The sequence below is a fragment of the Malus sylvestris genome, chromosome 11 (assembly GCF_916048215.2).
Source record: "Malus sylvestris chromosome 11, drMalSylv7.2, whole genome shotgun sequence".
Classification (NCBI taxonomy): Eukaryota; Viridiplantae; Streptophyta; class Magnoliopsida; order Rosales; family Rosaceae; genus Malus; species Malus sylvestris.
In genome coordinates, this window is record NC_062270.1 from 28259830 (window position 1) to 28287551 (window position 27722).

The following is a 27722-nucleotide window of genomic DNA, read 5'->3' on the forward strand; positions in this document are numbered from 1 at the left end:
GACAAAGACATATTCTTTTACACAGAAAAGTCTGTTACTTTTATTTTCCCCGGCAACGGTAAAAACAACGAGAGATAAGTTCTGGAAGAATACATTGTTAAACATAGGCAAAACAGTTGCATTAGTAAACCGAAATGAGTTAAATAACATGTGAGTACATTTGGTTCTGTTTTTTTCTAGTGTCTGCTATTTTACAGGTGTTAGAAACTCCAGAAGCTGCTCACTCTAAAACCTACCTGGCCAAGTCAGACGAACCATGGCGCCATCGGCAAAATAAGACCTGCCGTGCCATTACTCTACTTACAAACATGACCTAAAAATAAACATATGCTACATAACCGTTCAAAGTACAAGGAGATGCATCACTTTCTAACAAGGTTTGGCGCAAATTTTATCGCGCCTGTGACCTCCAACTGCAAGCAATGACCAACATTCCATCAAAACTTATGGACCGAGATTTAATACCTAATTAAAAGGAGAGAAGAATGGAAGCAATGATGTGGATGAACGGTCAAAATGAATCTACTGAGAACTAAAGCGGGTGGTACAATTAAGAGATAAATAAGGAACAATTACAACAACAAAACAGAAGAGTGATAAATTTAACATCCACGAACCTACTTGTAAAAAAGAAAAAGCGAAAAAGGGATTATGGACTACAAACCTATTATCATCTCCTGAATATGTGATGACGTTCCAAAATATCTGGTATTTCCAATGCATTGATGGTTTCACAACCAAAGATCTCTTGAAGCTTTGCATCACAATGTATAGCCATTTGATTTTGAGGATCCTGGAGATGTGTTTAAACATTAATACAATTGATTTCTGATCTTATCAAGTCTCAATGAATTAGTGGAGAATGGACCGGCAAAAATTTTCTGATTAGACACAGAAAAATTAGATGCTTGCACGACCTTCATGCCATTAAGTGTAGGTGCAAATTGTTTTGTTTTTCAATTTTCTAATTGCGTTCTAAAAGTATGTTTGATAACCATTTCTTTTTGTAGTTTATCGTTTTCATTTTTTGTGCTAGAGAGAGAGGGGGAAAGTATATGGGAGATATTAGGAATGGAAAAAGAAGGGAGGTGGTGGGAGGGTGGTGGACGAAATGAAGGAGATTACACTAAACAAAAACTTGAAAGTGAAAACAACTTAAAATTGTCTTCAGCTTGTGGGTTTTAGTTTTCATTATGTGTATCAACCCATACACATTTTTTAAACTTTTTTCCACCATCCTTCCTTCTCCCTTCTTCATTCCTCCTTTTTCTCCCACATACTATTCCCGTACTAAACAAATAACAAATTGGTTATCAAATGGACCCTTAAATAATCTTAGACAGACTATTAAGTAAACATTTGAGAAACGCAGAAAACATCCCGACCACTAATCATCATGCTTCATAGAGTAAACAAAAGAGAAATCCCACATACGATATACAAATTGGCAAGAGACCATAGTAAACAACTACTAATGGTGTGACAAACTAGACTAAACACACTATACTACCAAAGGTCAGCAATGCGACAGAGATTCAGTTATTCAGACCATCTTGATTTATTTATACCTCAAGAAAAATAACAAAGGTAAATATACAAAGCAAAAGCCGACTGGAGGATGACCAATATGAACTATAAGATTAAAACACCACCCAAAAGTTCATATCGATTAAAACACCAAGCAAGAAATAATTCCATATGCTAAAAATACTTAAAACAATTCCTACATCAACTATCAAATTCAAACTCAATTGTATTTACATACACCTCGAGTAAATTTTCGTTAAAAAAGTAAATAGACAAAGACACCCAGCTGGAGCATGACCAACGCAAACCATTCAGATATAAAGACTCCACAAAACTTCAATATAACAGTCACTGAATCAAAATAAATTTATAATTTTCTATTTATTTTGAGAATGGGGAGTTGGAGTCAACTTACCTCCAGATGGTGGACATTTATGTACTCCCAGATACGCATTAAAACCTCTGATTGGATCATCTCCCTTACACCAACACCAAAAAAATTTGCAAGTGCTTCAGATATTATCAGGGAAGGACTCGGTTCTGTACTTTTCGTTGCAGACTCCACAGCATTCTTAGGCACCTTGGGCTTCTTGGGAACTGCTGGTTCTGAGAGCACCAAAACATAAAATCCTTAGGCATGTATTATATTTTATACCCATACCACAAAACACGCAGAAATAGTGTGACCCCCATACACCCGGATAGAGGGAACTGTTATATGAAATACATACTTGATGGTTCGAGTGGAATAATATGTTTAGCAAGCAACTTGTTCATCTTAAACATGTCCGTACAGTCTGTCTCAAAAACCACTCGCAGCTCATCATTGCAAATAATTCTCCTCTTGTTACCGGGATCTTGGAGATTGTTCTTCCTTATGTAAGCCCACAGTTGTTTAACAATCTGTACTCAACATTAAATACAAAAGAGAATAAAATAAAAAACCTTCTGGCATATAACAAATAAACTTTAACAAATAGCACAAATGGATGAGTCTGAACCTCAGTCCTTGGGAGAGTTGGGTGGCCAACAATGGCCTGAAGCTCAGGCGAAACACCACAAAGTTTATTTAGACCTCCCGGGCCACCTTTTCTCTTAGATTTAGGCTTAGGGCTGCAAATAAATGATAAAATCCACAGAAACATTAACCCAAACATCAAACAACCATTATGCACCAACTTACTAGAACAACTACATCATGTAAGCAGCCTTCCCTGTTAATTACTTCCAAACCAAGACTTAAATAAATAAAACTTGATGCATGAGAGACCAAATAGCCTCTGCAAACAAATGCATCATACATACAATATACGACTGACCCAATACATATTATACGAGAGCATAAAACATTTAGAGCCATACGGGTAGAATTGAAAACGGCATTCTACAGTAAGCCTAAATACCAATGCCGGGCATAGGGAGCAATTGAAAACGGCATATTTTTCTCTGCGCAATTTTCAAGTTTTAGTTTCACTATTTCCCATGCCCCAAACAACATAAAGCTTATACTCCTCCAAAGCATACTATCCATTTTCTTGCCATTGCTTAAATTTCATTTCCCACTCATGAAGGACAAACCGAAAGCTTTCCCATAACTGTAGGATTACATCAAGGTTCATCCTTAAGTCCTTACCTTTTTGCGTTGGTAATGGATGAGTTAACAGGACATATTCAAGATGATATTCCTTGGTGTATGTTTTTCGCAGACGATATAGTGTTGATAGATGAAACTCAGGAAGGGGTAAATGCAAAGCTTAACCTTTGGAGAGAAGTGTTGGAATCTAAAGGTCTTCGCCTAAGCCGATCAAAGACAGAATATATGGAGTGCAAGTTCAGTGCAAATGGAGGCCAAAACGAGTTAGGGGTGAGGATCGGAGATCAAGAAATACCAAAGAGCGACCGTTTTCGTTACCTAGGATCTATCTTGCAAAAGAACGGAGAATTAGATGGAGATCTCAACCATAGAATACAAGCTGGATGGATGAAGTGGAAGAGTGCATCCGGCGTGTTGTGTGACCGCCGTATGCCACTGAAGCTCAAGGGAAAATTTTATAGGACGGCAATAAGGCCGGCGATGCTGTATGGCACAGAATGTTGGGCGGTGAAACATCAACACGTACACAAAATGGGTGTAGCGGAGATGAGGATGCTTCGTTGGATGTGTGGGCACACGAGAAAGGATAAGATTAGGAATGAGGATATCCGGGGTAAAGTAGGAGTAGCCGAAATTGAAGGAAAGATGAGAGAAAATCGGTTACGGTGGTTTGGACATATGCAAAGAAGGCCTACTGACGCTCCGATTAGAAGATGCGACTATGGGACAGAGGTTCAGGGCCGAAGGGGTAGAGGAAGACCTAGGAAAACTTTGGAAGAGACTCTAAGAAAAGACTTAGAGTACTTGGATCTAATGAAGGACATGACACAGGATCGAGCACAATGGCGTTCTAAGATTCATATAGCCGATCCCACTCAGTGACTTGGATTTTCCAAGTCTCCAACCAAGAAGTTTTCCTCACTCGGGAAATTAAGGGAACACTACCCCAACCTACATGCTCCACTCAGAAAGCTTCAACATACAAGCTTCAACAAAAGAAAATTCAAAGAACTTAGCGAAGAAGGCTTTGGTGTATTTAACACAATACGTTGAAATGAAGGAAAGCTTATTTATTGATATCCCCGATAAGCTACAAATATGTACATATACATGAGTCAAAATAAACACACAAGAGGGAGCCTTCACAAAGGTTGCTTAGGAGAAGTCTCAGCAGTCGGTAGAGCCCCAGAAAGAGAAGGCACCGGAGGGGGATCATTTGGAGCCTCAGTACTGGACAGAACCCTAGAAGGAGGAGGCATCAGAGGTTGATCATTTGGAGCTTCATTACGCGGTACAGCCTCAGAAGACGAAGGCAATAAATGCCTTTGGAACAAACCCACAAATCTCTAATGATCAAGTAAAACCTGACCATCAGTTTCCTTCATCTGGTCAAGCTTCCTCTTCATGTTTGTAGCATAGTCATGTGCGAGCCGGTGCAACTGTTTATTCTCATGCTTGAGCCCTCTAATCTCCAGTTTGAGACTCATCACTTCAGCCGCCAATGATTCAACTTGGCGGGTTCGAGCAAATAGGCGTTGGGCCATATTAGACACAGAACCTGCACACTGAACACTGAGAGCCAGCGAATCCTTAACAGCTAACTCATCAGACCGTTTGGAAAGTAGTCTGTTATCTTTGGGAGTGAGAAGGTTCCTGGCCACCACCGCAGCGGTCATATCATTCTTCATCACGGAATCCCCAACGGTAAGAGGACCAGTTGGGGAGACGAAGGATGGGCGCCATATGTTGTCTGGAGAAGGCGGGGCTGCCTCTTCAACAAGGTTCAAGTCAAAACGACGGTCGGAGGGGCCAGACATTTTCAAAGGTGTTGAAGAGAGAAGAGGTCGGACAAATCAAGATCTTAGAAGTGCAAGAATGAAGCTTCTACTGGTGGAGATTCAAGTGTGCTTTGGAACTTAATGCCAGCCCCTATAAAAATCTGCACTCGACGGAGCTTCAGAAATCAAAGAGGCGCCTGCTCAGAAATCGAAGAGGCGTTTGCTTTCTCAAAAGTTGGGCTGCTTAGAGATCACGAGGGTTGATCTCAGAAATCGAAGAGCCGTTTGCTTTCTCAAAAGTTGGGCTGCTCAAAGACCACGAAGGCCGATCTCAGAAATCGAAGAGGCGCTCGCTTTCTCAAAAGCTGGGCTCCCTAGAGACCACGAGGGCCGATCTCAGAAATCGAAGAGGCACCTACTTTTCCAGCCTTGTCAGCACCTGTCACACGCACACTCAGCTTTGCGGAAATTATGGGCATTCTGTCAAAGACTTCTGGGGAAGTAGAAAACACATGAATCTTACTGTTCAATCACCCACTTCCCACACGCAACAATAGCTCATGGGTACCACAGATAACTTTGCCAAAGTTCTCTGCCAAAGTTGAGCACGTGAAGCTTGCAGCTCCCACTACATCGCTCTGACCAAGAAGGGTAAAAGAATAGCAAAGAAACAGCACTAACAAAGTTTAGACCCATAAATTTTGAAGGTCTAGCTACCATATTATTACCCACAAGGGTAAAGGAACAGTACCACTGCTGGATAATTGGAAAGTCCATGTATGTCAACCTCTGTGCTTCGTGGCAAGGTAGACTAGCAAACATGCCCAACCTTTACTCACATTCGAGAAAAAACTCCCAATAAGATTGCTTGCTCCAAAATCGAAGAGGCACCGTCCTCCGAATCTAAAGAGCCAGACTCCCAACATGACTACTTTCTTAAAAATCGAAGAGAGGGTAAAGGAACAGTACCATTGCTGGATAATTGGAAAGTCTCTGTGTGTCAACCTCTGTGCTTCGTGGCAAGGTAGACTAGCAAACATGCCCAACCTTTACTCACATTCGAGAAAACACTCCCAACAAGATTGCTTGCTCCAAAATCGAAGAGGCACCGCCCTCCGAATCTCGAGAGCCACTCTCCCAACATGATTACTTTCTCAAAAATCGAAGAGACACTGCTCCCCGAATCTCGAGAGCCAGACCCCCAGCATGATTGCTTTCTCAAAAATCGGTGAGGCACCGTTCTCCGAATCAATCGAAGAGACGCTCGCTTTCTCAAAAGCTGGGCTGCTCAGAGACCACGAGGGCCGATCTCAGAAATCGAAGAGGCACCTACTTTTCTAGCCTTGTCAGCACCTGTCACACGCACACTCAGCTTTGCAGAAATTATGGGCATTCTGTCGAAGACTTCTGGTGAAGTAGAAAGCACATGAATCTTACTGTTCAATCACCCACTTCCCACACGCAACAATAACTCATGGGTACCACAGATCACTTTGCCAAAGTTCTCTGCCAAAGTTGAGCACGTGAAGCTTGCAGCTCCCACTACATCGCTCTGACAAAAAAAGGTAAAAGAATAGCAAAGAAACAGCACTAACAAAGTTTAGACACATAAATTTTGAAGGTCTAGCTACCATATTATTACCCACAAGGGTAAAGGAACAGTACCACTGCTGGATAATTGGAAAGTCCCTGTGTGTCAACCTCTGTGCTTCGTGGCAAGGTAGACTAGCAAACATGCCCAACCTTTACTCACATTCGAGAAAACAGTCCCAACAAGATTGCTTGCTCCAAAATCGAAGAGGCACCGTCCTCCGAATCTCGAGAGCCAGACTCCCAACATGACTACTTTCTCAAAATCGAAGAGAGGGTAAAGGAACAGTACCATTGCTGGATAATTGGAAAGTCCCTGTGTGTCAACCTTTGTGCTTCGTGGCAAGGTAGACTAGCAAACATGTCCAACCTTTACTCACATTCGAGACAACACTCCCAACAAGATTGCTTGCTCCAAAATCGAAGAGGCACCGCCCTCCGAATCTCGAGAGCCAGACTCCCAACATGATTACTTCCTCAAAAATCGAAGAGACACTGCTCTCCGAATCTCAAGAGTCAGACCCCCAGCATGATTGCTTTCTCAAAAATCGAAGAGGCATTGTTCTCCGAATCTCGAGAGCCAGATACCACAGACCACTTTTTCAAAGTGCTCTGACAGAGTTAAAACATGTGAAACTGGCAGCTCCCACTACCGTGCTATGACCAAGCAGGGTAAAAGAATAGCATTACTACTTGTTGTTAGGGAGACTCCTATATATGTCGACCTCCATCCCCAACGGACAGGCAGACCTGCAAAAATGCTCAACCCTTCATCATATCTGAGAGGGCACTCCCAACAAAGCCTTTCGAAATATTCAGCTTTCTTTCCCCCCGATAATACCTCTGCAAACAAGCTATACTAGAGCAAGAATATCTCATATCATCAGGGTTAAAAGCAAGAGTATCCCATATCATGCTTTTTCCCTGTTTTTTCTTTTGGCCTTGTTTTTACCTGCAAGACAAGGAGAAAGAGAGCAATCAGTCAGCACTTGGAATCAAGCTTCCAGCCAGGAACTGACTACCTGGAACCCCTTACCTGATTACTTACCTGGCATTGCTCTCGAGTACTCATCTTCAACATCTTATGTTTCCAGGGAAGATTCCGCATCTGCTTGAGGAACAGATAGGGCAAGTGCGAAGGATACAAGGAAGCATGTGGAGACAAGCGTAACAGCACACGTGCCGATACATCCATTACTCTATCAAAAGCAAAAGTATCCCATATCAGCAGGGTGGAACGTACTCTAGATTTGATGGACTTGTTTTGACCCTCAAATTCTTCAGTCGGCCTTATACTCTGGAGGAAACCAGAAAACCCTCCAGCTCAGTTCAAGAATAAGCCTGTAGAAAGTTACTTCTTCAAAAGCAAAAGTATCTCATATCATCTCTTCTCATTTTTCTTCTCTTTATCCTTCATGCTGCTGCAAGATGGGGAGAAGGTGAACAATCAGTCGGAGCTCTGATTGCTTACCTTGTCTGTCACCTCTTTCAGCAGACCCCCTAGCTCGGCGACTTGGGGGACTCCTACTACATGGTTTGTATCGCGCTTGACCAAGCCTGAAACTACAAGTAAGCTTCAAGTGAAATTGATACATTACCTTGTGCATCTCCACCAGTTAAAGATACCACCCCTGGATGGAGGAAGAGTACTTCCAGAGAAGATGCCACATCTACCTATGAGACAGATAAGGCAAGTCAAGACGACACCACACTCCGATACTTAGAAGTTTCGTGATTACGAGATCATTCTCCCACAATATTTCCTAATGTCATTTGTACTAAATCATTCACTCGTACTCACTAAAGGAGAGCTTGAACCTATGTACTTGTGTAAACCCTTCACAATTAATGAGAACTCTTCTATTCCGTGGACGTAACCAATCTGGGTGAACCACGTACATCTTGTGTTTGCTTTCCTATCTCTATCCATTTATATACTTATCCACACTAATGACCGGAGCAATCTAGCGAAGATCACAAAAAGCGACCGTTTTCGTTACCTAGGATCTATCTTGCAAGAGAACGGAGAATTAGATGGAGATCTCAACCATAGAATACGAGCTGGATGGAAAGAGTGCATCCGGCGTGTTGTGTGACCGTCGTAGGCCACTGAAGCTCAAGGGAAAATTTTATAGGACGACAATAAGGCCAGCGATGGTGTATGGCAGAGAATGTTGGGTGGTGAAGCATCAACACGTACACAAAATGGGTGTAGCGGAGATGAGGATGCTTCGTGGGATGTGTGGGCACACGAGAAAGGATAAGATTGGGAATGAGGATATCCGAGGTAAAGTAGGAGTAGCCGAAATTGTAGGAAAGATGAGAGAAAATCGGCTCTGGTGATTTGGACATGTGCAAAGAAGGCCGACTGACGCTCCGATTCGAAGATGTGACTACGGGACAGAGGTTCAAGGCCGAAGGGGTAGAGGAAGACCTAAGAAAACTTTGGAAGAGACTCTAAGAAAAGACTTAGAGTACTTGGATCTAACGGAGGACATGACACAAAACCGAGCGCAATGGCGTTCTAGGATTCATATAGCCGACCCCACTTAGTGGGAAAAGGCTTTGTTGTTGTTGTTGTTGTTGTTGTTGTTGCTTAAATTTCATTTCCCAAATGGCATAAAGCTTATAGACTTGAGCCTACAATATTTTCTAGATTTGTTGTTCAAATTTTATTGGAAACGAAACAGCCGGCAGGAAAATACTAAGGAATTAAACCTAGGAAACTAAGGGGGTGTATTCAATTGGGAATTCGAGAGATTTTAATGGATTTATAAATTCATAGATTTTTATGGAGTTTAACGAATTTGTAGAGATTCTATGTAAAATTTTAATTCAATTCCCTCGAAATCTCATGGAAAGATGTGAGATTTGTGAATGCTTAAAATACACTACAAAATCTCTCTAATTCCCTCTAATTCCTCAACTTTTCCAAATTCTTTAAATTCAAATTCTAATTGAATACACCTGAAATGTTATAAACTTCTTTAAAATTCTAATTGAATACACCCGGATTTCTAAGGATTTTAATAAACTATCTTAAAATCTTGATTGAATACATATTGAATTTCAGATAATCACTTAAAATCCTAATTGAATACCCCTAGATTCATTAAAAGAATTAAAATCCCTCAAAATCCAAATTGAATACACCCCCTAAATGTGAATGTGCAATTTCCAATTTCCTTAAACCCTAATTGTTACGTAAACACAAAACTGTCTGAGAAAATGCCAATTTCACGCTAAGCAAGCTGAGACATAGCAAAATTAACCAAACACAATACAACGTGCCAAGCCCCTATAACATTTTTCCACTTTCCCCTCACTCAATTTTCTCGGAAACCAAACAGATATTACCCAAAAAAAAAAAACAAATAAAAGCGGAAACTAACCTCTCCTTGGGCGTGTTAGAGCCGGAAACGGGCGGATGAGCGGCGGAGGCGGGCTCGGGCTTCAGGAGTGGAGGCGGGGGCTGGGAGGAGAAGGTCTGGAAGGCGGAGGGGGCAGGGTGATGGTAATTAGGGGGTTGGTGAAGGGAAAAATGGTCTTTAGGGTGCTGAGGGTGAGGAATTTGTTGAGGTTGGGGTTGGGGTTGGGGTTGGGGTTGGGGTTGGGGTTGGGGTTGAGGTTGGGGAGTGGGTGGGTGGGATCGGAAGAGGTAGTGGATCTGAGCCCGAATGAAGTCGGTCTTGTGGGAGAGGTCGACGCCGAGGCGGGACTGGAGCTGCTGGACGACGTCGTTCAGGGTGGTGAAGGTCGGGGTGGTGGTGTTAGGGTTGGAAGTGGAGTCGTGGATTAGGGCTTGTAACGCTTGCGATATCTCTTGTTCTGTCACCATTCTGACCCTCTCTCCTTCTCTCTTTCTCTCTTTCTCTCTCTGCTGAGTGCTGTTCAGAGCTTATCTCTTTCTCTCTCTTGGGTTTTGGATTTCAAATGACCCAACTGCCCTCCCGGAAGTCGGGTGGATCAGGTGGTGACCTGTTTGACGTGTTTCTTTTCCACGTCGACACTCCTATCACTTGCTCTTAATTTTACTGTCCAAAAGTAAAAATATTAAGTGTGAAAAGCTAAGGTCTGTGGGAATTACTCTTCTTTTTTATATGTCGTTGTTGTTGCAGATATTGGGACACTTTTTGGCTCATTTTCTCTATTGATGATGACAAAGTCATGTACACACGTCATCATTTGACTTGTTCCTTCTCTTTCATTTTGAAAATCATTAATTATTCATATAAACAAATTGATGATTTATAACGAGGATGCTGTTTGTTATCCAAATATAATCGTCTAGTTTTGACATATGTTTAAAAGGTTTCCAAATTGTAGAATTTCTATTAGAGATGATTTTTTAAAGGAAACTTTAACGAAAAGTACCCGGTACTATTCATTTTAACGAAAAATCATATTTTTACACTAAAAAGTCAATCATGGTACTATTCACTTTACCCTTTATTTTGTCCTTATCATTACAATTTAAAGTTTTCAAGCCATTTTCATTAGTTTTCCTTTTTTAGGGAACTTTAACGAAAAACACCCGATACTGTTCACTTTAACGAAAAATCACATTTTTACACTAAAAAGTCAATCCTGGTACTATTCACTTTACCCTTTATTTTGTCCTTATCATTAAAACTTAAAGTTTTCAAGCCATTTTCATTAGTTTTCCTTTTTTAAAATTATTAAAAGAATGAACGGTTTTTATTATGATTTTTGTGTTGTGAGTTACTAAGGTTTTTTGTTTATAGTCCTGCAGTAATTAGTTTTTTTTTCGTAATTATTTGTAAATAGTTTTCTTGTAAATTCTACACATACCTCTACTTTGGATAAAAATAATACAATTCAGAAATTCTCTGTGAAGCTAAAAATAAATCGAAAATTTTTGGAGTTAACACATGAACTTTTACGAAATAAGACATGAATGCTCTCATTAAATTTGCGAGGCTCACATTTAATCGACACACAGTTCTATATCCCTAAAGACTTGAGTAGTGGACTATAACCTTACCAAGCTCTTTGCCCATGACAACTAGAACTGGAAGTAAGAATTTTATAGAATCTAGAAGATCATTTTCTTATATGATTTGTATTACTTGGTGGATAAGTGAAGCACAAAGTCAAGGAGAAATCAATAACGCTAGAGATTGAGCCCCTTCTTCCGTCTCTTTGCCGTCCCTCTATCCTGTCTCTCTAAAATATTATTTACTATAAGTTTATAACATAGTGCCATTTTTTGGAAGAAAAAAAAAACAAAAAGAAGAGAAAAAGAAAAGTTCCAAGTTAATGGGCAAGAATATGGGAATGATGCGGTGGTCGACTGGTCGGTTCTGGGCGGTGGCCGCTACTTAATTAAAAAGAAAACTAATGAAAATGGCTTGAAAATTTTGAGTTATAACGATAAGGACAAAATAAAAGGTAAAGTGAATAGTACCTGGATTGACTGTTTAATATAAAAATGTGGTTTTTCGTTAAAATGAACAGTACCAGAAGCGTTTTGTTAAAATTATCTTAATTAAAGGGATGAATCTGTAACCAAAGCTTTGTTCCGTCCAAAATATTAAAAAAAAAACAAAAAGTATTAACGATGAATACTCATTGACATACCCAAAAAAAAAATGGAAAAGTGAATAAATCATAGGAACCATAATACCTTGGACCTTACGGAACCAGATTTTATTTATTTTCTTCTTTTTTTTCAAAAACAATTACCAAATTTGAGCGACACGCATCGCAACAACATTTATACTTTGAAATCTAATAAGAAAAAGATTAAGGGAAGTGTTATTGCACTCTAAAAATCACATTCTACATTCCTCACAACTGTATTTTTTCTTTCCAAATATAGAAAGTTTGGAGTGTAGAATGAGATTTTTAGAATACTAATAACAATTCCCAAGATTAATTATTAAAGAACATAAAGAAAACATCCACCTTATTGAAATTTTATTTTATTTTAAAGTAAATTACATTTTATAATTTGGGTCACAATTGCAACCTCATACAATATTTTTAAAATATTTTAATCTCATATATTTACTATTATTTCATTTCCATTTAATACATCCGTTAAAAAATTTGTTTATTCAACAGTTAAGTGATGATGTCGTAAATATAAGATTCACATATGTATTAATGTGGTTGCCAAACTTGTGCCACGTGGCCAAACAACTAATTAAAAAGCTAGTTTTTTTATAAATATTTTTCATCACCCCCTTCTCCACTAGGGCCCTGAAGCCCAACCCTTTCTTCCTCCACTCCGTCCTTTCCTTCTTCGACCACCTCGTTGAGCTGGAATGCACCCTCGAATCCACCTCCTTCTTCTCCATATCCTAATCGTCATTTACAGTGGTGGTCAATAATCTAAGGACCTTCATGCAAATCATCGATGCCGCTTCAATTACGGGGTTGGAAAACGACATCTCGAACCACACTATTGGAACCAAATCTACACACCTCCGTGAGAGACGGTTGAACACAAATTCGTGTAGTCTGGAACAACCTACAAAACAGTGAAACAACTGTAAGAAAACCTTAGGCCTAGAAAGGTACCAGCCAAAGGCTCTCTGACGGTCAAGTTAGTGAATCATTTTAGACTCAAGCAATTGGCAAGAGAATTCAAATGTACAAATTGTGTTACAGTAGATGAACCCTAGATGGGTGTATTTATACAGTGGGAGATATAGTTTTTTATGATAGAATCCTTGTTCAAAGCCAGAAGAATCTTAGAGGATATCTGGTAAGTAGATATTGCATCCTCTTACGAGTGTGATTACTTGCGGTGCACGCCTATCCCTAGATTGTAAGGACTCCAAGGCTTATAAGATTTGATTGAGTCCATATCCAAATCAAATCGCGTGTCTTGCGAAACAAGTATGGTCATCCAGCGGAGTCACTTGAACTCCGCCTAATGCCTGAAGCAGAATGATAACGGCACCCTACTCCGTCTAATCCAGCTTCGCCTAGAGCTGGTGAGTCCATGACCGGAGTTCTGAGGTAACATTATTCGGATCAGTCTTACCCCGACCCTGGAAAATCATGGTCCCACACACGCGTTTTAGCTCTTCAAAGACTGCTGCTCCACCACTTGCTTGTGGAATCATAGCGTTGAAGCTCTCTCGCCACTGCTGCTCTGGTCCACACTATCAAAGAGGCCCAAGAACCCAGCACCTTCCAAGTAGTTTCACTTACTAGTGCTAATTGGGTTTGTAATGGATGTCTTTTGAGTTGATTTTTTATTTATTAAAAATATGGATTTTGATGATCGAGTTTTATGGTTGTTTTGGGTTATGGAGGTTGTTGTGAATTGGCATTTGGTTTATGTATTGTAGCAAATCTGCCGTAGAAGAAAATTAGCATGAAGGAAATTTGAGAAGGCTAGAGGAAAGAGGAACAATAAGGGTTTTGGAGTTTAAGCCGAATAGGATTGCAAATGTTATTTTTGGAATACAGTATATTTCAGTTCACCAAAAGAGAACAATATTTAGTACAATTTATGAATGATTATATTCCTAATCCTAATTCGCCTACCAAAAAAAAATACTTGGACAAGCATTGCATCTTAGTCAGCCCATCAACAGGCCCAGCCTAAGCATAGTGCCACCAAGGCAGTTGTCCAGGACCCAAAAAAAATCCAAATAATGAGGTATAACAAAAATGTCCAGAGCCCAAAATAGGGGCTAGAGGGCAAGAGCCCAAGTTTGACAATAGATGGAACGGCCCAGGTTTTGGGCAATAAAAAAAAATTAACATAAGGGGGATCACTAGTCCCCCCCCCCCAATTAACCCTAAGTTCCTAACACATCTACCCTTTTTCCCGATTCCCCACCTCACCTTGTTTCCCCACTGCCATGTTGTCTCTGTTCTTTTATCCCAATTCCTTTGGCTGCAAGTGCAGCATTTTAACTCCCAAAATTCATTGTTTCCCAATTCCCAACTGCAAGTTCCAAGCCCGACAGGTCCTTCTCAGCGCCATTCACCATTTAGTGCATTCATCAACCCTTTTGAGTTTTGAGGTAAACTACTTTTTAAAATTTGAATTATTAATGCATAATTTAATATAAAATTTTGCAAGTGACATAGAATTATATGATAATTGATGTATAGAATTGTTGTTGTTGATGAATTGAATTATTTCATTTCATTTCAAACCCAATTTTTAGGTTCAATTTTTATAAATATGTTAGACTATGTGTTAGTGCTTTTATAATATATAATAGATGTTAGTGTTTTAATAATATATAATATGTGTTAGAATGATAATTTTAATAGGAAATTTTTGTTATATCATGTGTTGGTAATTTTTGCAAACAAATTATCGAAGCTATGTCTTTTAGGAAACAACTCTCTGATAATATGAAAAGAAAAAAAAAAGCAAAGGATAACGAAATTGCCGAAAGTTTAAGATGATCTCTTAATAAAAAAATTTCTACAAAGAACGAGTCGATTGAAAATTTGAGAGAAAATGATGTTGGTAAAGAGTCACAAAATATTGTTGAGGAGTCTCTTGATCATGAAATTGGTGGTTATGTGGAGAAAGATGTTAATGATGAATCTCATGACCATGAAAATGGTGGTGATTTAGAGGAAAATGTTGGTGATGAGTCTCAAGACCATGAAAATGGTGGTGATGTGGATTTAAATGGTGGTGATGTGGATTTAAATGTTAATGATGATCATATTGGTGTAAAGGAAAATATTGAATCTCCTAAACGTATTTTCCATTTAAATATTTAGGATCCAAGAGTTTGGGATGACCTTAATGCAGAAATGAGAGACTTACTTGTAGAAAAGGGACCAATTCGAGAAACTAATCTCACTTATCCTAAGGACAAACTCTCTAGAAATTTTTTCTCACACTACTATGATAAAAAATTATGAAGGGGTGAAATTTATGATAGGAAATGGCTCGTGTACTCAAAAGAGTTGGATAAAGTCTTTTGCTTTTGTTGTAAATTGTTTAAAACAATTGCCTCAAAAAGTGAGTTAGCAAAAGATGGAATTAGTGATTGGAGACATCTTGGTGAGAAACTTGACCAACATGAAAAGAGTAACGGGCATCTCACTAATTCAAGAACTTGGGTTGGGTTGAAAAGTAGATTGACAAAAAATCAGATAGTTGACAAAGAATTTTAAATGCGAATAAAAAAAGAGACAAATCATTGAAAACAAATGATGCTTAGAATTATTGTTGTTGTGAAATGTCTTGCTATACGTAATTTAGCATTTCGTGGAACAAATAAAAGACCTTATGAAGACTCTAATGACAAATTCTTATGTTTACTTGAAATGATTACGGGGTTTGGTCCAATAATGCAAAAACATTTTTGACTCATTAAGCATAAAAAGATTCATCATCATTATTTGAGCCATAAAATCTAAAATGGGTTAATAGCTACTTTAGCTTTAAAAGTCAAAACCGCAATCATAAAAAAAAGTAAAAGAAGCCAAATTTTTTTCTGTCATTCTTGATTGTACTCTTGATGCAAGTCATGTGGAACATATGACTTTAATTTTGAGATGTGTTGACTTGTCAAGTAGGTCAATAAATATAAGGGAGTATTTCATGGGTTTAGGTACTATGTCCCCCCGTTGTATATTTTCTCACCTAATATAATATGGGCGTGAGGGTCTAGCCCCCCAACTTCAACTGGGTTCTATCCCTCGTTAAATATTTTTTTTAAACATATGTTTCTGTATTAAAAAGGGCACATTTTGAGCTTTCGCACTAGGCACCAAAAAACTCAAGACTGGCCCTGCCCATCAACAACAGTCTGATATCGGTTCATATGCCGCGGTTGAGAAATTGAAGTCTTGGGAGGAGGTGGATGAGCACGAGGAGGTCTTGACCGGAGAGGGTTAGATCTGAGACGGAGCGGTGGCGAAGATTTTGCGCTGGAGCAAGATTTGTGCTACGGAAAGGAAAGAGTCTTGAGGAGGTGGTCAATAAAAACGCAAAACAAAAAAAATCAAAAGAAAACATGGTGAAAGGAAAGTTGTTTAGCAGCAAAAACGGAGTTGTACAGAGTGAAAAATGGAGATGTGGAGAGAGAGGTTGTTGGAGAAGAAGATGGGGTGAATAATTTTTTAAATTTGTTTTTTTAGTCACAAGTTGGAAAGTTGAATCCATATCAGCACAAATGTGGACCTCATATTTGTCACATCATCACTTAATAGTTAACTTAACAGATTTTTTATCGAATGTATGAAATTGAAATGAAATAATACTAAATGTATAAGATTGAAGTGTTTTAAAGATATTGTATGAGATTGAATTTGCACTCAAACCTGAGGGAATAAAATGTAATTTATCCTTTATTTTATCAAAAGATCGGACTATTATTTATTTAAATTATTGAGTAAATTATATTTACTTACTCAGATTTTCTTCAGTTTCAAATTCATGCAATGTTTTCAATTGTTACCAATATAATACAACCGTCTCTTTTTCCATCAATTTCGTGGTCGTAGAAGGCCTCAATCCTTACCATGAATTGATTTTACTTTTTTTGGTTTTCTTTAACGCCAAACGATTCACTCGCCCCACCTTCACCTTCTTCTTTCATGTTCCTCCATCCTGCAAAAATCTTAGGCACTAAATTCTCTATGTTTTCATTCAATTAGTTTAAGAGGCTGAGTGCACCCAGAGTTTAATGTTAAAATAAAACAAGATGATGCATGGCTCCCATAATTGAAAGCGATTGCAAGTTTGTGAGGCAAAGGCAAAGAAAAAACCAATGGGGAACAAGACGCGGATGGAGATGGCGATGAGGATAGGGATGTGGATGAAGTGGGGGTGGTGCATATTGGGCTAGTAGGTGTAGTGCCGCCAGACCCAGGGCATACATCCCAACACCACCACCCACACTATACCACACACCACTGACTTCGTGTTTGGATTGCCACTGTATTTGTTTTTTGCTAGAATTAAAGATCGAAAATTGATTGTCTGCGTTTTATTAAAGGAAAAATTAGTATCTGGTCCCTAGTTTTTACTGTTCATTGACTAAGACCTTATTAGTTCTCAAATTTTGATTCAAGTCCCTATCATTAATGTGATAATGAATTTACATATTTATTATATAATTTTTAATATAAAAATTAGTAATTAATTTAGGGTTTAATACTCACACCTCTATTAAACTTCTAATTAATTTTCAATTCAAACATTTCCAAAATAATAAAAATTAAATTAAATTAAGTTTGTACCTATTAGTTTTTTTTTATATTTATAAAAAGATTCTCAATTTTTTTTAATCTTAAATGTACCCATTCATATAATTTTTCAATTTTTTTAATCTTAAATGTACCCATTCTCAAATATATCAATTTGTTATATGTAAAATGTACCCTTTTTTTAATATAAAATCCATTCAAATTTTTTAATCCATGTTTAAACTTATATGGGTACATTCTTTTTCGTTGATTTGAGAATGTATCCATGTTTTGGTACAATAACTTTTTTTGTTAATTTTGGTTAATGTACCCATACATATATGTATACACACACACACAATATAATAGAGAGTATAATTTATATTTTATTATTTTTAATCCCATAAATTATGGGTTTTATTTAAAATCTCATTAATATAAACAATTACAAATTTCAATTTTTAATTTTTAATTAAAAAATATAGTAACTTACATTATTACACTAATGTCAGGGACCTCAATCAAAAACTAAAAACTAACAAGGTTTCAATCAAAGAATATTAATAGCTAGAGACCGCATCCAAAGTGTCACTTTATTAAATTGTGAACTCATGATTTTGATGGTGGAGTTCACTCGGAATAGACAGTCGAACACTGAAAAATGATAGTGGTGAAGAACCAAAGGTTATAGGGGAGGCTCTCTCTCATTTATTCCTCTTTGCCTTTGCCTCCTTCCCATCTTGCTCTAATTCTCTCTAATTTTTATTTTTTAATTATGAAGAATGAAATTTTTAATTTTTGGAATAAATGAAGAAAAATAATAATGAAAGAACAGATACTGGAAATGCAAATTTTTTTCGATGCCCACTTCGTATAGTCATTTAGATCGTGTTTATGATTGTTGCTTCAATTTTTCAGCTAGGACCTGGGAAAGAGAGAGAGAGAGAGCAGGTTGCAAGCATGAAGATGAAGTAAGAGAGGAAGAAGTCTATGGGGAGGGACTTTACGAAGGCCACATAGGCAGTAAACAGAGGAACTAACAGAAAAGAGACGGTTGCATGTCATTGGTATGAAATAGTGAGCTTGTATGATATTGAAAAAAAAAATAAAAAAAAATAAAAAATAAAAAACTTGTATGAATTTGAATTTAGACGAAAATTGAGGGGGCAAACTGTAATTTTTTCTTTTTTACAATCAAAAAAGGGAAAAGGAGAATCAAACTCGGAATTTATTGAGTTTGAAAGATTGATGAGCCAATTTGATCCTTCCTCTAAAGAAAAATTTAGTACAAACTTAGCCAACTGAGTGTCGCTGAATTGATCAACTTTGATTGGGTTGTTTCCAAACTAAACAGTTTATAATTGGAAAAAGTTGCTTTAGCAATGAGCTTAAGGTGTGTGTGTATATATATATATATGTACGAAGAATAACTTACATGAAATGAGCTTAAGTGCAGGAGTGGTACCATGCTCCACTTGGAAAAAAGAAAAAAAAACCGACTTGAATAATATGGTTAACTGATCCCTACCCATACATGTGTTGCAGGTAAGTTCACCTCTTGTATATTGCAAAATTTCTAACAAGAAGAAAAAAAAAAAAGGGTTGAAATGTCATTGTTTGGAGAGAGATATTAAAACAGTGTTGATATTAGCAAATTTAAGTTTTTAAATGGATATTGGCATTTATGTGTTTGATAAATCTCCTGATTTGATTGAGTTAGCGCTTGTTGATGCAAATTTTCATCGTCCTTTGCTTTGATGGAAATGCACCTGCAAAACAATAAACATTAGATCAAAGAGGGTTAACCAATGGATCTCCGATGTCTAAGTTAGTTTCTTTGAAAATAGTGTGTTTTGGGCTTTTAGGTAGCAAAAACCTACAAAAATTTGGTAGAAATGGAGAAATATATAAGAGAGAGGGACGACCATGGTGTTAGGATTTTACCCTACATATGGCAGCATTCTATTGGCCAAGGTGTATGGAAATAATATTTTGCAAATATTAAATAGTAAATAATATCTTGAGATAATAGTAAAAGTATCTAATTGATTGAAATAGGAATTACTTACTTGAGTTGAGTCAATCTTCAATTGGAATGTATTAAATATATGATTTGGTAATTAATCCTTATCTTTAATGTTTTTTGAGTTATTCAGCTGCTTGGACCTTCAGGAGTGTTGAGCTGTGTGTAGGATTATTTGAGAAGTCTGCACATTTAATGAGGACAATCTTGTCTTTCTTGAGTGAAAGTCCACGTGTCGCCTCTGTAATTTTTGGAATTATTTTAGGCTCCAAATCAATCATAGATAATATTTCTGAAATTTTTCGATCTCACTTGTTTTCTTTGATGTTGTGAGTTAGCTTTAGCTTGTATTCCCCGTTTCGTTACTAACCAAAGAAAAAAACAATATTGATGTCAACTCCGTTTCTTTATTAACCAAAGAAAAAAAACAATATTGATGTCAACTAATCTCTTGAAAGCAAGAATAGTTGTAGAAAGCACGTACTTGCTATGCTAGTTTACTATTTTAATCACCAAAAGACCACTCTTTCTAAGTCCATATTTTTATACATATTTGTTTGTTTTGTCATTGGATTATAACTTACTTCAAAGGAGCTCAGCTGGGACAAACCAAATCTTCTGTACAAAGTTGACATGCAATGTAAACCATGGCACCATCATTTTATATTGTCTAATAAGTAATGAAAAAATGCCAGTCAATACAATTATACTATATAAACTTTAATTATACCATCTAGATCTACGTTTGATCCACTTTTGATGTAACTATCTGCCTTCCCCAACCCTCTAACCATTTATTCTTTTTCCCCAAGTAAGAATAAAAGGACCTAACATTTGTCTCACTTTGAAGTCCTTTATGTGAAATTTTTTATGAATCAAAATTCTCTTATTCCAACGTTAACTTAAGGGTTTCATCCGGATGTGTGACCATTGCCCTATAAATTGACTTGTTATATCTTATAGTATCAATATATTTTAGTCGTCCAACACGCATTAATAGAACTGACTACAATACTTACATGTATTTAATATGATTGTCATCTAACAGTTGAGATAGTGTTTGTATTGAACACTTGTAATCTTGCAATCAAATCTCACATTAACATATATGTTTTTCTAAGTGAGAAGTCTGCGGTGGTCGACCAAAGAATATAACAATAATTACACTATCTTGACATACAATGAGGACTAAAAAGACATGTCAACATTATCAGTCCAGCAACATGCCAAGGATCCCGCCCCTAACCTGATCTTCAAAAATGGCAATGCTTTGGAATGTGTCATCCAAATTTTGTGATGAGAAAAAAAATAAAAAGGATAAAAGTGAGAAAAGGGCAGAAAAAACAGAAATGAGAGAGAGTGAGTCCAAAAAGTCACCAGAAGTAGTTTAAGAAGAAACCAAACGAGTACGCCCACGCAATGCGTTGTAAAACAGAACGAGCGAGTACACCAAACCATAATATACACGCGCGCGGACCCTCATCGCTGTGTGAATCGGGTCTCTCAGAGACAGTAAACTCTCGGCTGTCTTCGTATGGACACTCAGCGGTTCCTTATACTATAAACACCTCTCTCTCTCTCTCTCTCTCTCTCTCTCTCTCTGCCCTCCCACGAAGAAAAATCGATCCCGTTTCTCTCTCTAAACCCTTATCTCTCTAAAACCTATCCCTCTGTTTTCTGCATTGTACGTGTTGGATGGTGCTTGGGCACCGAAATTCTGAGGGGAAGTGAATTTAATACATTTGGGCGTTAATTTCAGTGCATGTTCTTGATTTTGTGGAGGTAAGGAATTCTGGGTTGCCGTAGGTTTCACGTTTTCTTTATTGGGTTTTGATTGGTTTGCAAACTTTGTTCATGAAAAAGTGCTTTTAAGAATGGAAGCACTTCTGCGTTTGGTATTTACTGGTACTTGGATTTCTGGGTTTTGATCACTTGTGCGTTTTGTTTATTGCGTTTGATTCAAAATCCTTACTTTTCTTTGTTTTTGTTCATGATTACCGTGATAGAGGGTGAGCAGGCATAGAATTGTACTCGACTGGATGTTTTAACATGTTTTTTTACTGTTCTATTAGATTCGATGCTTCATATGCATATAATCTATATATCTGATTCTGATTTCCGGTTCGCATTGAATTATATGCCGTAGAGCCAATCTTTGTTCAATTCTTTTTTTGTTTTCATTGTTTGAATTTCGTTATGTTTGCATTTGTAGGAACCTTTCGAGTTTATGTCTGCTGTAGTATTGTGAACTTGATGTAAGATATCTTAACAAGGATATCGGTGATGATATCATATCTGTATTCCATTGATGTAGTAAATAAATCTATGCCTTAATCATGATGAGTATTAGGGAGAGAGTAAGAGAGGTTGGTGATTTTATAGAGCAAATCACTAGGCTGATTGGGGGCTTTGTGTTTATTGATTTAGGTATACGTTAAATGGATTTGAAGTGATTCTGGTTCTGGAATTGGGTGTTGACTACTGAATTGTTGCTTGATATATTTATGCTAGATTTTTCTCCAGCAGTGGAATCTGAGGAAGAATTCAAAAACTGGGAAATTAGTTTTTTCTCCACTTGGTGATTGGTGGAGATGTCAAGTTATGTGGGGGTTCACATTACGGATCAATCGCTTCAAAGTCAGTTCACGCAGGTTGAGCTTCGTAGTCTGGAATCCAAAGTACGTATATTTTGTTCCCTGGCCAGTTGATGTTTAAAGTATATGAGGTTTATCTGAATTTTGGTATCGTATGGTATTTGTGGATGTTATTATGGATAGTTTTTCTTTAATATGTGGCTTTGAGTTAATTGCAAACTTTCTGTGCTTTTCAGTTTAATTCAGTGAAGAATCAGAATGGTAAAGTTATGGCTGGAGATTTGCCACCTCTAATGGTTAAATTAAAGGCATTTAGGGAAATGTATTCTGAGGAGGAGATCAGAGGTATCTTAAGTGCGTTGGATTCTGACTTCAGTGACGAGATTGATTTTGAATCCTTCCTTAAGGTGATTCATATTGTTTCTTTGTTTTCTTTTTCCTATCTCTCTCTCTCTCTCTCTCTCTCTCTCACACACACATTGACATATGTAAACGGAAATCAGAAGACTAAAACCCCAGAGAATACAAGACTAAAACACCCTTTGATTTAGGGCAGTGTCCACTTGGGTTCCACATTACAGGCTGCATATGTGTGTTGCCCTGTCTAGATTCGAATAAGTGTGGTAGTTTGTAGTATCATAGTACTCTACTACGATTTTTAATTGAAAGAACTCCCAAATCAGAAGAAATGTTTGTTTAAATTTTTTATTTTCCTTGTTCTTTAGTTAGGTGCATATGACATTGCATGTAAACTGTAATTTGCATACGTTTACAAAGGAGTTTATAGGATTTCAAATATTAATTTATTGCACAAAATGCACAGGCATACTTAAGTTTGCAAGGGCAAACAACAGCAAAATCGGGTGGTTCAAAGAACTCTTCATCATTCTTGAAGGCCACCACAACCACCCTCCTTCATACAATCAGTGAATCAGAGAAAGCATCTTACGTGGCTCACATAAACAGCTATCTCGGGGATGACCCGTTTCTAAAGCAGTTTCTCCCATTAGACCCAGTTACAAATGACCTATTCCATCTTGCAAAAGATGGAGTTCTCCTCTGGTATTTAATCAGGCTTGGGTTTATCAATGCCTATGCAGCTCCGTCAGTTAAAGCTGTTTTTTTTAATTCTTTTATAAAGTTCATGTAATTGATCAAATGCAGCAAGCTTATAAATGTTGCTGTGCCTGGGACAATAGATGAACGAGCAATTAACACCAAAAGGGTTCTCAACCCATGGGAGAGGAATGAGAACCATACTCTTTGCCTCAACTCTGCCAAGGCCATTGGCTGCACAGTGGTTAACATTGGCACGCAGGACCTGGTTGAAGGAAGAGTACGTTTAAAATTTTGATTCTGAAACTAGTTTGGTGTAAATTTTTGGGATACTAAAATTTATGTTTTGGTTATTTTATTTGCAGCCTCATCTGGTATTGGGGTTGATTTCGCAAATTATAAAGGTAGGTAGCTAAAGTTTAGTTTTGACACTAAATCTAGCATAACCACAGAGAAGTTAATCTAGTTGCAGTCTAGATGATTCATTTAGTTGACTCTTTCCCCTTTTTGCCTTGCATGAAACCAATATGGAAACTTCAGATCCAACTGTTGGCAGATCTCAACCTGAAGAAGACGCCTCAGCTTGTAGAATTGGTGGATGACAGCAGGGTAATACAGTTTGGAATTTTTTTTCCCTTGTACTCTTGACTCGTAAAACCTTGTAGTTAATAAGTTTTTGGAAAGGAGGAATTTGTTAAGGACTTTCTTTTTCTTGTATTATTATGTCACAGGATGTTGAAGAGCTTTTGAGTTTACCCCCTGAGAAGGTCTTGTTGAAATGGATGAATTTCCACCTCCAGAAAGCAGGCTACAAGAAACCTGTATCAAACTTTTCTTCTGACGTGAAGGTATTTTATCATCCCTGTTGTATATCTTGGAGCATGTAGCAAGTGCCAGTGTCATCATCACTCCTCTTGTGTTCTTTTTCTCTCTTTTTGCGGGTAGGTGGTAGGGAATTTAGAATGCTTAATGCGATCCCATTCTCTCTCCAAAGCAAATTAACTTGAAAAGAAATGATCTGATTGATTTATAAAACAGGTAATATAACACATAACATATTTGTCCTGTTATAGAATAGAGTGTCAAGGACTAGTATTGTTAACGAGACTCTTTCCAGTATAATTATTTACAAGTGATATCCTGTTTCCTCACTTATCTCTTTCATTCAATCAGAACTTGCAGTTCTGTAATCACTACCACTGTATCATTATTTGTTTCTCATCATTTGAATAGACCTGTAAACCAACTGATTATTTTTTCATAATTTGTAATCCAAGCACAGGATGGAGAAGCTTATGCTTACCTACTTAATGTTCTTGCTCCAGAATACTGCAATCCTGCCACATTGGATGCCAAACCCAATGAAAGGGCAAAGTTGGTTCTTGATCATGCTGAGAGAATGAACTGCAAAAGATATTTAACTCCGAAAGACATTCTTGAGGGTTCTTCAAACTTAAATCTGGCATTTGTGGCCCAGATATTCCATGAAAGGTTGGAACTGAACTATCACTACGTTTTATAGTCAAAGTATCTTTGTGTTATTTTATATGGATCGAATTAACTATGTAGAGAATCGAGAATAAGCATAGGCATACAATCCTGCATATGATATGTTGTCAAAAGAATTTGATGAAATCATTCTTCTAGTAGCCTAGCTTATTGGTCTTGTCTTATATGTGGAAGTATATCTCTTGCTAGACAGACACTATGCTGTTAGATTGTTAGCAAAGACCGCTCATAAGGCCAAACTTTGACAAGCAAGCATTGCATTGCTCTCTCTTTGTCTCTCTCCCTCTCTCTCTCCCTGGATGTGTGTGTGGTTACTTTCATGGTTTTTAAACAAATTGTATCATTTTAGTAATTTGTTGACCAAGAGCATACCGTGTACAGGAACGGCCTCTCCACAGACAGCAAGAAGATTTCTTTTGCAGAGATGATGACAGATGATGTGCAAACATCTAGAGAAGAGAGATGCTTCCGGCTGTGGATCAACAGTCTAGGCATTATTAGTTATGTTAATAATGTTTTTGAAGACGTGAGAAATGGGTCAGTGTTCCTAATTTAAGCAAGAATTTATTTGACAGAGATAGACACAATGCTATTCCTTGATGTACTTTTTTTTCATTTAATTATGATTTTGGCACTCACAATATATGTGCTTTACTTTCATAATTCGTGTATGCAGATGGATACTATTAGAAGTACTCGATAAGGTTTCTCCAGGATCAGTGAACTGGAAGCAAGCATCAAGGCCTCCGATTAAAATGCCATTTAGAAAAGTAGAGAATTGCAATCAAGTTGTAAGGATCGGAAAGCAACTGAAATTCTCGCTAGTGAACGTAGCTGGAAATGATATTGTGCAGGGAAACAAGAAACTCATACTTGGTAATTTTCCCTTAGCTTTTGAGCTGAACAGATCTACTGGAGTAACTGGTTATGTGCTAAATCTAATTTTTTGCTTCAAGTTCACACTTTATTCCTTACTGGCATCAATTATATTCCATTGATATCACCGTCAAATTTTATTTGAGTTCTGAGGGGGAGATGCATGATGTAGTTATTTGATGAAGTACATAAATCTGCATCCAGAGGTTGACTTATTTTTTGAATCTAACTTTACGTTAAAGCTTCTTCTTTGTTTTCTATTCTCAAGAACAAAATGCTGTGCAGTTGTTTGCTACTCCCAATTAATTAAAATAATGTTTGCTTCTTTTTTTCTGAACTGGATTAGTGTCGTCTCTCTAATTTTCGAGAATTTGTTATCAAATACTAAGTTTGTTTTCATCTTTTTTTTCAGCGTTCCTATGGCAGTTGATGAGGTTTAATATGCTTCAACTTTTGAGAAGTCTAAGATCTCACTCCCAAGGAAAGGAGATGACGGATGCTGATATTTTAAAGTGGGCTAACAGCATAGTCAGAAGCACAGGCAGAACTTCTCAAATGGAGAGTTTTAAGGTTCAAACCGACTAAACCTGTTTTCGTTTTAAATGTAGGTTCGGTAATTATTCTAGATATGTTTATATGATGTATTCTGAAACCTGAGATTTCTCTCCAGGATAAGAGCCTGTCAAATGGGATTTTCTTCCTTGAGCTTCTCAGTGCGGTAGAGCCTAGAGTTGTCAATTGGAACCTTGTTACTAAGGGTGAAAGTGGTAAGCTTCTTTGCAACATTATGGTTTACAATTGAGCAAGAAAAGCCTTTGACCCATTAACCAAGTTTGAGTAAAGTACTGACGAGAAAAGTGCTTTTCTTGTTGCAATGATAGCTGATGAAAAGAAGTTGAATGCTACCTACATAGTCAGCGTTGCCCGGAAGCTTGGCTGTTCCATATTCTTGTTGCCTGAGGACATAATGGAGGTAACTCCAACTGCAATTGTTTCGTTTCCTCATTTACCTCATTCAATACTTAGAGACTAAAGTAGTGACACCCTCATGACTTTGATGGCCTACATGATTTATGAGAACGATATTGTCACACCATTCAGCGGAAAAAACTACAAAAAATACTTCGCATTTTGGCCTTTTTCCCCTCTTGAATATTGTGAAGAGTTGTTAATTGAGTGGGTTTGATGGCCAAATATTTTTTATTTTTGCTTTTAAAGAGAGAAAACACCGACATGGCCTCGAAATTTATAGACACGCACGGAAGCAAGCTGTGCACAACTTTGGAACAGTAGCAATATAGGTTTCGTACAACTTCACAAAACTGCAGAGTTCCACTTAACACCAAGAAGTCATTATTGTGATGTTATTGCAGGTGAATCAGAAGATGCTTTTGACCCTAACAGCCAGCATTATGTTTTGGAGTCTGCAACAGCCAGTTGATGACACAGAAAGATTGCTGTCCCCTGTGGACACTTCACCGGCGACATCCATCAGCGAAGAGGATGAAAGCTCCTCTTCCCTTGGTGGTGAGATTTCAAACTTCAGCATTGACGACACTGCCTCGGACACTACAGTCTCTTCGCAGGTTGAGAATGACAGCAGCAACGCTCCTCTGGGAGGCGGGATCGGGGTGGAAGGGGAAGGAGGGTGCATAGCTGTAAAGTAGGTCGAAGGAAAAGCGTAAACAGAGAGTTCCATAAAAATATGGTTTGTTGTCAAGAGTCGGAGGTTGAAAGAGAGGAAGAAAAAGGGGACAACATTGTAAAGTATTTCTACCATGTAGATAGCAACTTTATTTTTGACAGTATAATTCACAAGATATGTTTGGCGATTGGGATTACAAGTGAGAAATAGGAAAAGAAAATAAAAGAGAGTAACGTGCAAGAGCTGAAATGTAAACTTCAAGAAAAGAGCCCATGGAAGAATGACAGGCTGACTCTTTTGTATCGATAAAGAGCATATACAAGTGTTTTTTAATGGATCGGGTTGGAAACAACGTTTTTTTTATTTTCGTTTCAAAATTTCG

At 37.7% G+C, this 27722-nt stretch overlaps 3 protein-coding genes across 4 annotated transcripts; 2 read left to right on the plus strand and 1 right to left on the minus strand.

Annotated features, from left to right (window-relative positions):
• Window positions 1–94: 94 nt before the first annotated feature.
• Window positions 95–10427, minus strand: LOC126589759 (uncharacterized). Of its 2 annotated transcripts, none has more exons than XM_050255150.1 (6): window positions 9882–10427; window positions 2529–2640; window positions 2259–2430; window positions 1943–2133; window positions 665–793; window positions 95–465 (listed from the first exon to the last, which is right to left on the minus strand). In XM_050255150.1, exons 1-5 carry the CDS (start codon window positions 10325–10327, stop codon window positions 671–673), a joined length of 1044 nt encoding a protein of 347 aa, XP_050111107.1. In that variant the 5' UTR covers window positions 10328–10427; the 3' UTR covers window positions 95–465; window positions 665–670. The 2 variants fall into 2 exon arrangements, with proteins under 2 accessions (XP_050111107.1, XP_050111106.1); XM_050255149.1 differs by having other exon boundaries at window positions 95–413; window positions 9882–10426.
• On the plus strand, window positions 3095–9072 carry LOC126589760 (uncharacterized). Its single transcript, XM_050255151.1, has 2 exons — window positions 3095–3881; window positions 8924–9072. The coding sequence occupies exons 1-2, from the start codon at window positions 3176–3178 to the stop codon at window positions 9040–9042; spliced, it is 825 nt and encodes a 274-aa protein (XP_050111108.1). The 5' UTR covers window positions 3095–3175; the 3' UTR covers window positions 9043–9072.
• A 10744-nt stretch (window positions 10428–21171) lies between the features above and the next one.
• On the plus strand, window positions 21172–27703 carry LOC126590873 (fimbrin-1-like). Its single transcript, XM_050256390.1, has 15 exons — window positions 21172–21442; window positions 22172–22338; window positions 22491–22661; window positions 23078–23316; window positions 23419–23590; window positions 23676–23714; window positions 23851–23919; window positions 24042–24158; window positions 24593–24801; window positions 25201–25356; window positions 25496–25695; window positions 26108–26265; window positions 26366–26462; window positions 26577–26668; window positions 27069–27703. Exons 2-15 carry the CDS (start codon window positions 22252–22254, stop codon window positions 27360–27362), a joined length of 2100 nt encoding a protein of 699 aa, XP_050112347.1. The 5' UTR covers window positions 21172–21442; window positions 22172–22251; the 3' UTR covers window positions 27363–27703.
• Window positions 27704–27722: the final 19 nt, after the last annotated feature.